At 40.9% G+C, this 13,628-nt stretch overlaps 1 protein-coding gene across 11 annotated transcripts in view; it reads right to left on the bottom strand.

The window, feature by feature from the left end:
* Positions 1–13,628, bottom strand: part of usp9 (ubiquitin specific peptidase 9) — a 40,539-nt gene that overhangs the window by 1,896 nt on the left and 25,015 nt on the right. For 5 of the 11 annotated variants that reach the window (XM_072686187.1, XM_072686190.1, XM_072686188.1 and 2 more), the window contains 22 exons: positions 12,933–13,070; positions 12,530–12,696; positions 11,950–12,058; positions 11,707–11,853; positions 11,308–11,454; positions 10,924–11,131; positions 10,437–10,657; positions 9,804–9,994; positions 9,498–9,671; positions 9,262–9,403; positions 8,973–9,176; positions 8,303–8,861; positions 6,644–6,767; positions 6,321–6,546; positions 6,100–6,229; positions 5,497–5,682; positions 5,005–5,225; positions 3,464–3,552; positions 3,216–3,372; positions 2,884–3,096; positions 2,068–2,175; positions 690–785 (listed from right to left, as the gene is read on the bottom strand). In XM_072686187.1, coding sequence (XP_072542288.1) covers positions 690–785; positions 2,068–2,175; positions 2,884–3,096; positions 3,216–3,372; positions 3,464–3,552; positions 5,005–5,225; positions 5,497–5,682; positions 6,100–6,229; positions 6,321–6,546; positions 6,644–6,767; positions 8,303–8,861; positions 8,973–9,176; positions 9,262–9,403; positions 9,498–9,671; positions 9,804–9,994; positions 10,437–10,657; positions 10,924–11,131; positions 11,308–11,454; positions 11,707–11,853; positions 11,950–12,058; positions 12,530–12,696; positions 12,933–13,070 — 3,957 coding nt within the window. The remainder of the gene's footprint in view (positions 1–689; positions 786–2,067; positions 2,176–2,883; positions 3,097–3,215; positions 3,373–3,463; positions 3,553–5,004; positions 5,226–5,496; positions 5,683–6,099; positions 6,230–6,320; positions 6,547–6,643; positions 6,768–8,302; positions 8,862–8,972; positions 9,177–9,261; positions 9,404–9,497; positions 9,672–9,803; positions 9,995–10,436; positions 10,658–10,923; positions 11,132–11,307; positions 11,455–11,706; positions 11,854–11,949; positions 12,059–12,529; positions 12,697–12,932; positions 13,071–13,628) is intronic. The other 6 variants (XM_072686195.1, XM_072686194.1, XM_072686196.1 and 3 more) reach the window with 3 other exon arrangements.

Genomic DNA, 13,628 nt, shown 5'->3' with positions numbered 1-13,628 from the left:
GACCAGATTAGCATCGCTGTTCTATACTAAAGCGATTGGATACCCATAAAAAAAAAAAAAAAAAAAACACTGCAATTCCCCCCCCATCGCATGTGGAGCCAACCAGCCTGGGCATGGGCTCTCTACTAATTAATAATAACTAATTAGTAGAGAGAGACTTTAAGTACAGGTTTCTTCACCAGTTAAAAGGTTCTTCTCACACAAACTTTGCTATTATAAACATGTCTCTTCATTGAACCAAAAGTGGTTCTTCTATCGCATCATGCAAAGACCCATTTAAAAGCACCATTTTTAAGAGTGCATAAGCAGTCTAGCAGACGCCTTGTGTAGTAATTGAAGAGTCTACAGAGAACAAGCCAACATACTTAGATCTGTAATCATCCAGACATGAAGAACGGACGGCGTGGTAGGACTTTTGAGATGATAGAGTTCGTAAAGGCAGTTTTTGACAATAACGGAAGTTTAGGTGGTCCATAAACATGCTGGAAAAGTACTGATGAAATAGCTTTGATTTGATTTTTTTTGTTGTTTAGCAACATAATCCTTAGTAGGTCAAGAGCAAACCCTCAGATCCCAAACAGGTATTGGCTGATCTGCTACATTTGTAGCAAGAGGAAAATCTGGCGAAAAAGATGGCGAGTGTTGTTGCACCTTTAAACACCATTAGCAAAGGATGGGTTAAGTGTTACCTGCTGATACTGGGTCCCTGGAGAGTGGGGATATAGAGAAGTGTCCTCTGGTGGAGAAGTGTCCTGATCATCAGGGGCCTCTTGATCTTCTTGCTCCTGAAAGAACAACATTTGTTCATCAATCAAAACCTCGGGTGCAGGGAGATCATCAAAGCAAGACATGTTTAACTCTAGTTTAAATGAAGACTTGCAGACTAAGCATATTTATGTGTATGTGGAGACAAGTTCAAGCACTAAGCCAAAAAAGAATCCCCAAAAAGCCATTTAGTGTACCATTGCCGCCATGCAATTTTTTATTTATGTATTTATTTATTTTTAAATGAGATTTTCATTTTGACATAACACGACTTCAGCAGTTGTTCTTTACATTAGATCAAGAGGTCATGATAAATGAACCAATAGAAAAGCTCAGAAATGACTTGGAATGAAATCTTTTTACTTTGTCTTCCATTAAAAGTTAAGAGTCAATTCTACTGCAAAATTGCCATTTGTTAATTATTATTATTATTATTTTTTTTTAAAAAACATGGCAGCAATGATCCGCGTATTTTTCAGTAGCCTAAAATTTCTTTAAAAACTTATACACGTTTGTTTACTGTACTGAAAGTATGTTGAAGTGTGTTTTAGGGCTGAATAGTAAAACCACTAGACTTCCAAGAGATCCAAGGCTATTTTGAAACACAGGAATCCAATGGCAGACAAGAAGACATAAAGAGGGTATATACACAGCACACACAAAACACTGCACTGGACGATAAACATTAACAGGAGTAATTAAACACGCAAGCAACTTTGAGTATAAAGTAACGCACTGATTAAAAATAAATAAATAAATAAATAAATAAATTTTAAAAAAAAGAGGCAGCTAAAACTTAACAAGCCACTTCTCTTTCATGCGAAACGAGTCTGTACGAAAGGCATTACTGACCTAGCCGAAACAAAAATGGTGTGAAGTAAATCGATTAAACACACTAATAAAGACTTTGTCATGCAAGTTTCTGTATAGTTTGGGTCCGATTTCAGTTCTATTAGACAGCAGAACAAAATCTTTCCCCAACCACACAAAAACAGTACAACAAAAACACCTGAACACACACTTGACAGAGTTTTACAGGACAGTCATTAAAGTACACTATAGCCAAGGCTTAGAGTTTTCGATCTCTTTGTGTGCGACACATTAAGACTTGGAGTCAGGGAGGAAGAAACAGGCTGAGTTCCAAAAAACATTTAGATGAGGACAAGAGATAACAGTTAATTAAAAGAGCTGTGGTTTCTGCTTGCTAGAGGGAGAAGGTAATGGATTTGGCTACACCATGCCCTGTGAACACCAAGAGGTTACGCAGATGGCACCAGTGTGGCCGGGGCATACGAATCTTACAGTGTGCTGCTGCTGGCCTGTCACTTCCCCTGGCAAAAGCTGCTGTGGCGAGGACGGCTTCCGGCCTGCGTCCTCTTCAGACACCACCTCGTGCTTCATTAAGTGACACTAGTTTGAAATGGCAGTTAATAATGCATACTGTTCACTGTACAAGTGTTAAACGATGTCAATCTGGCTCTACGTTTGGAAACATTGGAACATAGTCAAACGGCCATCCATTAAGCTAAACTGAAAAGGCCAAAGTTTAGCAAATTAAAGAAATAAAGCTTTTATAGAAAATCAATCAAACAGTAATGGAAACACAGTAAATAGAACTACTCATTTATACAAACGGCAACAGCAAAATATACGTACACTTTGACTGGGAAAGAAAAATTGGAAATTAAATGAAATGATTAAATCTGGAAATTAAAATTGTCGAAAACTCAAAGCCCTATCTATAGTTAAATACATGTCAAATGTACAACCAAATGCATTTATCATTTCATAAACAGGATCTCTAATTCTTTTCTCCATTAAATAATTTGGTATCCAAATTGTTCACTGTAGATTTCTCAAAAATAAACATTAATGGATCATGTTAAGAGAAATTACCCACTAAAACAATTCTAAGATTATGAGAATTTGTGCAAATTAGGCATATTTTTAACCAATCCGTGTTAAAATATACATAAAACCAAAACTAACAATTTCTAACCATTCTTGGGCTCCTATCTCCAGTCTTAAATGTAGATATAAAATATACTGTTACAATTTAAGCTACACAGAGCATGCTACAGCCATTATGGCTGATGAGGGTGTTGTGATTTCCCCTACCTCCTCTGGGCATAGCTCGCAGGCCTTGGCTAAGGTCATGCGGGCACTGTGGGAGCGCTCAAGGAAGTAACCATTGGAGGTCTCGTTGCTTTGGACAGGAGGAGACCAATTGTTATAGGTGTACTGGGCATTACCAGTGTATGGCCTGCGCTCCAGTTCATCACCGAGCCACTCTACTGCCCATGTCCACTTTCGCTTCAGGTCCCCATTACTCTGCAGGCACAAACAACAGATAGCCATGGTAATGAGAGCATGATCACAAATGTATTTCTACAGCCCTGAAATAGAGGAGCACATATGCGTGGTCTCCATCTCCTAGGTGTCTGTTGTACCTGAAGAATCTGATAAGCCACGGAGCAGTTGCTGAACAAAGCCACCATGCACTTGATGCACTGGTAAGCTCTCTTCTGGTAGTGGTTTTTAGAGCGCTGGATGGTGTCAAACAGCCCGTCACGGTCATCTGGAATACCCTTCAACACATTGTGTATCCTGGTGGATGACAAAGGAAATTATAAGAGATTTTTAACGTGTTAAATCTACATGTTAGTCAAGAAATGACCATTTGGAAACATGGCCTGACCTATGGGTTTGCCAGGAGTCCTCAATGAGTAAGATCTGTAGCAGCAAGTCCAGGTAAGGCCTTAGCTCATATGTGTAGGAATAGGCAACCTTAAAAAAAATAAAAATTCATTTAAAATATCAAAAGGTCATACAGAGTCTATAAGTAAGCAAATAGCAATTCATGTCCAGAGAAAAGCCTTTAGGAGAATGTATGTTTATATAGTTGCGGTCAAAGCCATGTTTTTTCTATTTTTGAATACATCAGCTTGTATTCAATATACCCCTTGTGTACATGTTAAAGTGCCCAAAATTCTTTAAAAAAAAAAAGTATGTTCTTGTAAAAAAATTTCAATTGTAATCAATTAGCTAAAAAACATAATTATCATCATCATCATCATTATTATTTATTATTATTATAAAAATGTAAAGCATTTTTTTGCATCCTGTATCATGGTTTTGTTTGGACAGCGCAACATATAATAAATATTTGGGCATCACTGTTCAACTCACTTTATTTTGCTGTATTTATTTTATGGCACATCTAAAAACAAAAATGAAGCCAAAAATAGTTTTTATTCTTAATTTAATTAAAAAGGTAAATTGTGATTTTATATTCATTACACACAGTGACATTTCAAGCCTTTTTTTTTGCTTTTGATCAGTATGGCTTATCGCTCATGAAAATCAGAAATACAGCATCAGATTATTAGAATATTTTTGGACTTCATTTGGAGTAAATTACTTTTCAAACAGTATAAATATGGTCTCTCAGCACACGAAACAGCCGTCCAGAAGACGATCACAGACACCCTTCACAAGGAGGGTAAGCCACAGGAGGTCACCACTGAAAAGACTGGCTGTTCTCAGAGTGCTGTATAAAAGCATATGGATAGAAAGTGAACCAGAAGGAGAACATGTGCTAGGAAAATGTGCACAAGCAACAGGGATGACCACAGCCTTGGGAAGATTGTCATGAAAAGTCCAGGCTGTCGTCAGTGCATCAAGAGCCAGCACCCACACAGACGTCTCCAGGAAAGGGGCTACAAGTGCTGTGTTCCTAATATTAAATCACTCCTGAACCAGACATGTCAGTCAGAAGCACAAAAAAAGAACTGGACTGTTGCTCAGTGCGCCAAAGTCCTCTTTTCAGATAAAAGTAATTTTTGCATTTCATTTGGAAATGGAGGAGGAGGAAGAGTCTGGAGGAAGAGTGGAGAGGTACAGAACCCAAGGTGTAAAGTCTGGACCCAAGCTAATTGTCTTCATGCCATGCCGCACTGATGCAGTAATTAGTGGTAAAAGTGTATAAATCAGGAAAAAGTTGGGCATTTCTGTACTGTCCATAGTTTTGTGTTTGATCTCCTGAAATATTTTAATGATTTGAGATAGCGGAGTTCTGATTTCCATGAGCTATAAGCCATGTTTATTATACTGTGCAGAAGTGTGTTCTTTGTATTCACTCAAACTCAAAAGAACATTTGACCAGGTGCGCCATTCTATTTTCATACCACCATATTCAATTCATTAACAGTAACGGAAAGTTCGTTTTTGCCTCCGTACCTGCCACAGTAGCTCACTGAGCACAGTGGAGGAGAACTGAGGGTTCTCCCAGCAGCAGAAGCGCAGCAGTTTGATGGTCTCCTCTGAGTTGCTACAGTCCTCAATGATCTTCTTCACATAGCTGGTGCGTACAAACAGGATCTCAGCTACCAACTGCTGCAGTGGCATTATAGGCTGCGTCAGGCTGGGATCACCATATGGATTCGGAAGAGGAGGGTTACCTGTTTGGAAACCAAAAAATAACGTTTTTTTTAATAATGGAAATGCATATGTGTTTCAGTATGCGGACTGCAAGAGTTTGGTCTATCCAATAAATAAGAATTCATACTATATTTAGGCCCTCAGCTCTAGGCAATGCCAACGAGGCAGCCTAGAGATGGCTGCGTTTGTCAGTCACAGACACTGAGCAAGGATGTAAATCATCATTGGGCAACAACTAACAATGATCTCACAGGACTGGAGCTCAGAAACCACAAGTTAGAGGACACTCACCATTAATTGAGGACTGCATTCGGGATGCTACATCGCAGCAGCGCACCAGTTGCGACACCACTGTATACAGCTTTCCAAGCTCAGCATACTGGTACTTAATGGGAGGGCCCGGGCCCTCGTCCAGAGCCACCAGCATGAATGTGGCTGGCACGCTAAGTTTCAACAGCTGGGTCTTCTCCGCCAAGCCTGCGGGAGACGACCGAAACAGACAAGATTAGAGGTAACACAAAGGTATGGATAAAACTGACTGTCTCTGTTTGGGGCAGGGTGGCCAAAAAAGGTGGTTCTAGGGGCAGGTGATATGATATTGTTATGATGCATATTAGCCTAAAGTATGCAATGACCTTTATATTGACGTAAAAAATGTAACAACTGGCTTCCCATGTAGCAGAACTGTCCAAGGTTTCAGTGCTTTGGGCTTTAAATCCCAAGCACAGGACGACATAATAGATGCTGTTTGACTGCATGAGTGATGTACAATGTACTTCATCCTGAAGCCATTCCTAGCCATTAGCTTCAAGTCTGTGCTGGAAATGCAGCTTAAATGCTGTCCTCCTTCTATTCAAAATGATGCTTTTCTACATGAAAGTGCAGGTACCTTACCTAGGTTGGCATACATGACGAAGAGGTTGAAGTACTGCTGCAAGTGGCGCCCATGTTCTGAAACTTCTCTCCGTAAGAGGTTGAGTACCGCTCGAAACAAGTGGTCACTCAGGCTCAGGTTATCACAGCCCTATTCCGAGCGCAAGAAAGAAATCATGAGCATCATAAACAGAATGATATACATTTCAGCATTCATTTCACCCTGCACTCTACAAGCTCACCTGACTGGACGGCCCTGGCGAGGCAACCGGTGACGGGTAGGGTCCGTCTTGCAGAGAGAAATGTGCAATAAATACTATGAGCTTGGAAAAGGCTCCCCGAACCTCAGCACTGGGGCACTCGAGCAGGTATTCTGAGAAGCGGTTTGCGTAGGCAAAGAGGGCATTGTGTGCAAACCAGCAACGTACATTCTTGCTGTGCCGAAGCAAAACGCACAGGGCATCATACCTGGGAAGAGATTTGATGTGATTATATTGAATTTAAAGACCCTTCAGGAAAAATTCAACCATCTATAAAGAAGAAGCCACCTGGTTTATACACGTACCAGTCACTGGCAGGGCCACGGACAACTTTCTTGGTGTGGAATCCTGTGCTGAAGAGAAATCTAGCAGCGAGTTGAATGCTAATCATGGCCATTTCTTCGGCTTCGGGTAATAGATGGTCTTGGCCTAATTAAGAAAGAAATGAATCCAGGTAAAAAGTATTCCCTGATTGGTATGCATGACCTCAAAACCACAGGACATTTCCACACCAGCTGTCATCATCAACTGATTAACACAGAGATAATCAACTTAATTAACATTCAAATCACAGGAACAGCAAAGAATTACCTCTTGTTCATTTACATTCTGTCTGTTGACTTCATTTGTCACCTTAGTTGAGGTGTTCTGCTTCATTTGTCATGGTAAGTTGTAAACAGAAAACTAATAGCCTTCATAAAAATGCATGCAGGACCTATACACTTAATGCAAGAGGCTCCTGTACCTAAACTACTGACCGTCCAAAACGATCAAGTCTTACATGGGGAAGAGAGGTAAAGTAAGAATTATCAGAGTATCTCCTGGATTGTAGTAACATTTAAAGCAGCATTATGCGAGAAATGGAATTTTCTATGCTGAGCTCCCCATACAGTTGTGGAGTGTAACCACTACCGTTACATCACTAAAAAAATTTAATAGACAGCTGCACATGTGCGTTCGTTGACCAGCTGAAAGATACATTAACTGGCATCTGAAAGTTAAAAAAAGCATGTGCTTTTTTTAAATCGGTAGATCAATCTTACAGAATTTTACACAAATATTACTTTTGTAACACAGTTACAGTTCTTGAAAGAGGTCTTGTGTGGCTTCACTAAAGTTATACAGTACAGAGCCTGAAGTGGCAATGACTGAGAATCAAAATGATTTTGAAGCTGTTATTTGAAGGTCAATTTACTTGATGATGTCGCTTTAAGTCGGTCATGTCAGTACTGTTTTACAGACTGTGTAAAGATCGAGATCTATGCTGCTATATTATACTAACTAACAAAACAGAGAGACTCAATTATGTGTATTATATATAACCCAAATCAAGTGAGTGAGTGAATACTTGCCTATAGTGTACACCATTTAAACATTTAAACCAAAAAAAAAAAACAAATAATAATAATAATTAAAAAAAAAAAATAGTAGTTTCAAAAGAACTTTCGGACCAAAGTTTCTGGTGGCCTTAAATAAGCTATTGTATACAACAGCACAGATATGGGCTATGAATCGTCATAGCCACATAAAAACCTTGGCTGTGACCGAAGTCGCCATTTATGTGTAAGGGAACGTCTGAGAATGTTGACCAATTTTCTCAGAGTGTCTAATGTAGTCTTCCTATTATTTCATTAAAGTCAATGATTTTAGGAGACAAATAGAAATGCTCCACAAATACTTAATAAAATCTTTTAATTGTATTAAGTATTTGTGGAGCATTTCTATTTGTCTCCTGAAATTCTGATGACATAATGCTCATTCACAAGCTCAACCTACACAGAAACAACCCCACTATCTGTCCCACATTTTTGTTTTGACTACAGATTAATCAAGTTTCAAACTCTGCAGACACAGAGGACTGGTTTATATCCCTTACTCACGTCATGTACCGACACGAATATGTTCTAAAAACGTATCCTGATGTACTTCTGTATAGCACTTGAAATTAGAGAGGACTGCTTTACCTGGAGGTGGGTTCAGATAGACACTGTTACAGGTCAGCAGTTTCTTGATGAACTGGAAGTACTCCAGGCTGTACTGCATGCGACTGTGCATGAACTGCACGTTCTGCTTGCGCACGCTGCACTCGATGGCCGAGGGCATCTTCACCTGGTGCGGCTTGCTGCTCAGAGTGAGCTCTGAGATGTACTTGACCAGCTCGCTGTCCTTGTCCAATGAGTCCATACGCTCGTAGAACAGGATGTAGGCGTTCCACCAGCGCTTCTGCCGGCGGTAAGACATGCGCTTCATCATGTGGTCAAACACTTCACCCATGTACTCGCCCCCGAAGCACTGGTTCTTCATCTCCTCGTCGTCATCCATCTTGCATTCTGTGACGTCCCCGTCGTCAAACTTGTACCAGCGGTTCCTCTCGCCCTCTCCGCCACTGCCATTCCTCTGGATGATGTAAGAGTAGTAGTGGCCTCCGCTGGCCTGGCCCGAGTGCACCAGCACTCCCACAAGCCTGTAGCGTGAGCTGCATGGTGGCTCTGGCTCTGAAGGCTCGTTCTGCTGGATCACCTGCTGAAATAAACAGGAGACAATTCAGCTGAAACACCATGAATTTGGGCAGAACACAAATAAAAGGACCACAACTAGGGAAAGATCAGGAAAAACGAGACTGTGTGGCAGTACCTGATTTTCAGGGTGTACATCAGAGCCCTCCAGCTTGGCTACTCCTGCTACAGTGTAGGGCTCCATGTCCAGCTCCCGGGGAAACTCAAAGTAGTCATTGAACTTTATGGCGCACTCCCGTTCCCAGTCGTAATCAAAGCGCTTCAACTGGATGGCCAGTACTGGTGGCAGTTTCTTAATAAGCAAGCGCTTAACTGTGTCCACCTGCAATACACGGGTCACAACACACGATTAATTTAGTGCTACAAATAACAGTTACAAGTAAACATCCTCAACACACTGTGCATACCTTCTTGTTGCATTTCTCACAGTGGTAGGCATTAGCACCCTCAAGCAAGTCCCCCTTTACATACTGCTCCATGGAATCAAGGAGATTCTGATGGTTTCGAATATCAACATTCAGTGTTGTGAAGGATTCCTCACATTCATACCTAGAAAACAACAGACATACAAATACATTATGAGCAAACAATAACTTCAATCCAAACTTACGCATTTCAATTCTAGCATGATGCCAATGCCTACCTGTGAGGACAGCCCTGACAGATCTTTTGATCAGCAAAGGAACCTCCAAGCACTTTGCTTAACATGGCTGGATGGCCAAGTGCCTTCAAAGCCTCATCTAAACTGTCTACAAGGGAGTTGAAGAACTCAAGGGCATCGTGCTGCTCTCTCAGGTTCACTGGCTCACCCCACAGCCTGCACAAAGAGAAAGAGACAAAACAGACAGTCACAAATAAAGCTTTCAGTGTTCTGGTCACCCTAGAGCTGGTGGTCAACAGGAGTGGCAACGTCATACTAGTTAATATTAAGTAAACAATGCACATTTACCTGAACTGCTTCCAGAAGCCCCTGGGAACGTAGTACTGCAGCCTGGAGGATGCAAGGTGTCCAAAGATCACCTGCAGGTGGCGCAGTACCCCAATGTTGTACTCCTTCCTGTCTTCAGATTTATTCAGTGATGGCTTATCATCAAACTGGTGGTGATAGCTGAATACCTCGTCCCGTGGATCAACATTACTCTGGAAAACAGTGAACAGAAAGGAAGCCACCTGAATTTACAGTATGTTAAACAGATCCTTTTTTTTTTTTTTTTTGAATGTAGGTTCTCAGCTCCAGGGAATGCCAACGTGGCACAAGCGCCTAGAGATGGCTACTTTGTCAGTCTCCAGACACTGAGAAAGGATGACCATCATCACAGGGCACTAAATTAAATTTGGCTATTTTGGTCTTGACCTATTGGAAAAGCCAGAAGGTCCAGACCAAATTAGGCAGACGAGAGGACAACCCTTAAATAAGTAATTTTTGTTGATGCTGCAGAAAGAAAAACACTGATTCTATATTCCAAGTCAATGCTGTGTTGTAGTATGAACATTTAAACTAGGCCAACGTGCCTTCAAGCCTCCTAGAACACCTAACAAGTAAATGTATAACTGCACCCAATCCAAAACGTTGGGGTAGTACCTCATTATCTTGTTTCTCATCTCCAGACATGTCATCGTCCACATCACTGCCTGTGCCCTCAATAGCCAAGATGCCATTTCTGATAGGCGGGATCATGTAGAGTTGCTGGATGACTGAATTCATGTAGCAAGTAGCACCGGCATTCTTCAGCCCCACAAAGCCCTTATTAGGTCTTGGACCCACAGGTGGCAGGTACTCCCATTCTGTAAGCGCCTCACAACCTGGGAGATAGAGAGATTTTTCATTAAAACCAACAGAACTAAACTAAATCTCAAACAAGGAAAACAAATCTACTCAAGACCAGATGAACTGATATAATTAAACTAAAAGGGCCATCACCCCTCTGAACTACCAATTTTCTAGGGGAAAACCTTACTAACTTCTTTACATCCTTATATAATAGTTATTTTTAATCGTCTTAATTATATTAAAGTCTCTCCTTGGAGTTTGAACTTCTTAAATCTACCAAAAAAAAAAGTATTCATACCAGAGTAGTACATGTCAGTTAGCGTGTCGACAATCTGTCTGAGATTGCGCATACACCCGACAGCAAGTGCAACCAGGAGTTCAAAACCAGCAGTGATGGTAGCAGGGCTGCTACACACAGGTATTGCCTGCTCAGTGGGGAACTCTCCACTCTTCAGGTACTGCAGGTACACATTAGACGCTGGGAAGATGAAGTCATCTATTAGTTCCTGTAGAAAGGAGAGAAATGAGGGAGCGGGGGTGAGCAATCAGCAGGGGGAGGGTGATATACGGACTGATATTTTGCACTCATGACCTTGTCTTCTCCAGTTGTAGCTCCGCACATCCAATCTGATGGTGACATCGTAGTGGTTCTAAAGTAAACTAAAGTGGTCATAGCGCTTACCTTGATGAGGTTTGCGCCTCCTTTTTCACAGCCTATATAGTACTTCTTTTCCGGGGTCTGGAAAGCCAGCAGCTCCTTAGTGACGCCAATATGGCCCTCTAAAATGGTCTCTTCCACCCCAGTCTCCCCAGTTCTCTTAACCTCATCCTGACAAAGACAAACATTAGGTGTTTAGTAGGAATGCCTCAATATGGATAGAGTGGGATATCTGCCAGTTATGCACATATCCACTAAATAGAGACCAGATCAAATCTAGACGACATCTGAGCGATGGCGAATAAAGTAATGAATATCTGAAAATACTGATAAGATTCAGACATCCATATGCACCCTTAGTATGCAGTCAAGTAAAAAGCCCATACTCATTAAAGGTTACAGAAGCAGACAAAACCATCATACCTTGATTCTTTTCAACCAATCAATCTCATTGTTGAGTAGAACTTCTGCATTAGGGAGGTTAATGTTGCTATTATATGCGTAGTTGAGCAAGTGCCTCAAGAGGGTGAAGTAATCCCCAGCGTGCTTGGCTCGTTCTTTTGCAGTGCTCTAGAAACAAAGCAACCAGCAAAATTAGGGATTTTTCATTACAACGCAAGAACACAAATAATCAAAGCAATAAACAGTAAACTTGTAATCACTTACGCCTAAAACTGTGAAGAGGAGGGTGATGAAGAACAGGAGAGGCCTGTGTCCCATACAACACCTTGTGGCCATGAGGAAGAACTGTTCTTGTGCCATTTGCCGAACAGACCTGGAAGCAGAAAAAAAAATAACAAGCTATGAACATGTGTTTTGTATCTGGATTTAATACTGGATTATGTTTTGTGACCAGATGATTTGATAAAAAAAAAAAAAAACAACAGAATATACATCACTTCTGTTTTACTTTCTGTAAACAACAGTTTCTCATCAAAACTGTCCTGTCTTAAGAGACTGAACAATTTAGAGAAACGGTAGGGGTTCTACAATGTGGTGGAACAACAGATGGTTCTCACATTCTGTAATAACCATCAGAAAATGTGATGGACTATAAAACCCACAAGGGAACAAACTCAGTAATACTTCTGTCACATACTGGTAAAAGCAGGAGTATAAGCGTGCACAAGATGCACACAAACACACGAGAGGTGTAAACAGGCCCCATTATTCCAATGAAAAGTTTAACACTTTGAGCAATCTGATGTCATTTAGAAGCTTGCTGAATGAAGAACATGCCACTCACTTGCTCTGGCAGTGCAGTAGCAGGTCAATGATGAAGGTCTGCCAGGCCTTCTCTTTGCTAAGTGCATCTAATGCAGTGGGGATCAGGGCGAAGCACAGTGTCATGACCTCCAAGGCCTCACAGCATACCTGCTCATCCTCTGCATCGGGCTCATTTCCAGCATTCGTCTAAAGAAAACCATACAGAACAGAAAAACCTCAGCACACTTAAACTGACTATGTATTAATAAGATATATTAAATCCATGCTATTTAATAACCTACATCTATAAATCCATTAAACGAAGAACTCCCAGTCACACAGAATTTTTTACTCTACTAAATGAACTAAAGGACAAAGTTGACCCACAATATTTCTACTGTTTAAAACCAAATAACATTTCTCCAACTATAAAGATGCGGTACCTTCTCATAGATCTTGCTGATCTCCTCATTAGAACTGAAGACAAGCTGAATAGTGCCACAGCCAGAGGCCCAGACAATCTTCTGGACAGCTCTGATGACACAGATGTCTGGGATATACTTTGAGGCCTGGAAAAAGTTCTGTGTGGAAAGAAAGAATGACAAATAAATGGGATTAAAACTGTACACTTAAACCTCACCTTCCAAAGTCACTTTAGTCTTAACATCTTATCTGCTGGAAGCTGTGAAATGGAGCCAAAGTTGGTGGAGAGAGATACAGACCTCCTGGGTAAGCTAGAAGTCAAGCTACAATGATAATTAGAAGGAGGCACTTATCCTGTCTGAGAAGCGGCTCTCGCCCACTAGCAGCATGGAAGGTGCTTAAGGTGGTGTTTTAGACCCTGTTGTGTTTGTAGCTTAAGGTTTTTTTTTCAACATTTCTGTGGTGAGGTCTTACAGAAGGCAATATTCATATTTATTACTGCAGGATGTACATTATAAGTCAAAATGTTTGTGGACACCCCTTCTAATGAATGTATATACAGCAATATACAGCAGGGTGCAAGTTCAAGTAGCTAAATACATTGTGGGTCCAGAAGAACAATGAACTAGAGTTATATTTCACTATTTCACAGAGCATGCAAGGATTTAATAGGCATGGAGTCCTTGAGCAAAAAGCCAGGCAACAACAGACAGAAG

This window comes from Salminus brasiliensis, chromosome 8, assembly GCF_030463535.1.
Source record: "Salminus brasiliensis chromosome 8, fSalBra1.hap2, whole genome shotgun sequence".
NCBI classification, from domain to species: Eukaryota; Metazoa; Chordata; class Actinopteri; order Characiformes; family Bryconidae; genus Salminus; species Salminus brasiliensis.
Note: the sequence above shows the minus strand (reverse complement) of the source record. Positions and strands in the feature narration are given on the sequence as shown.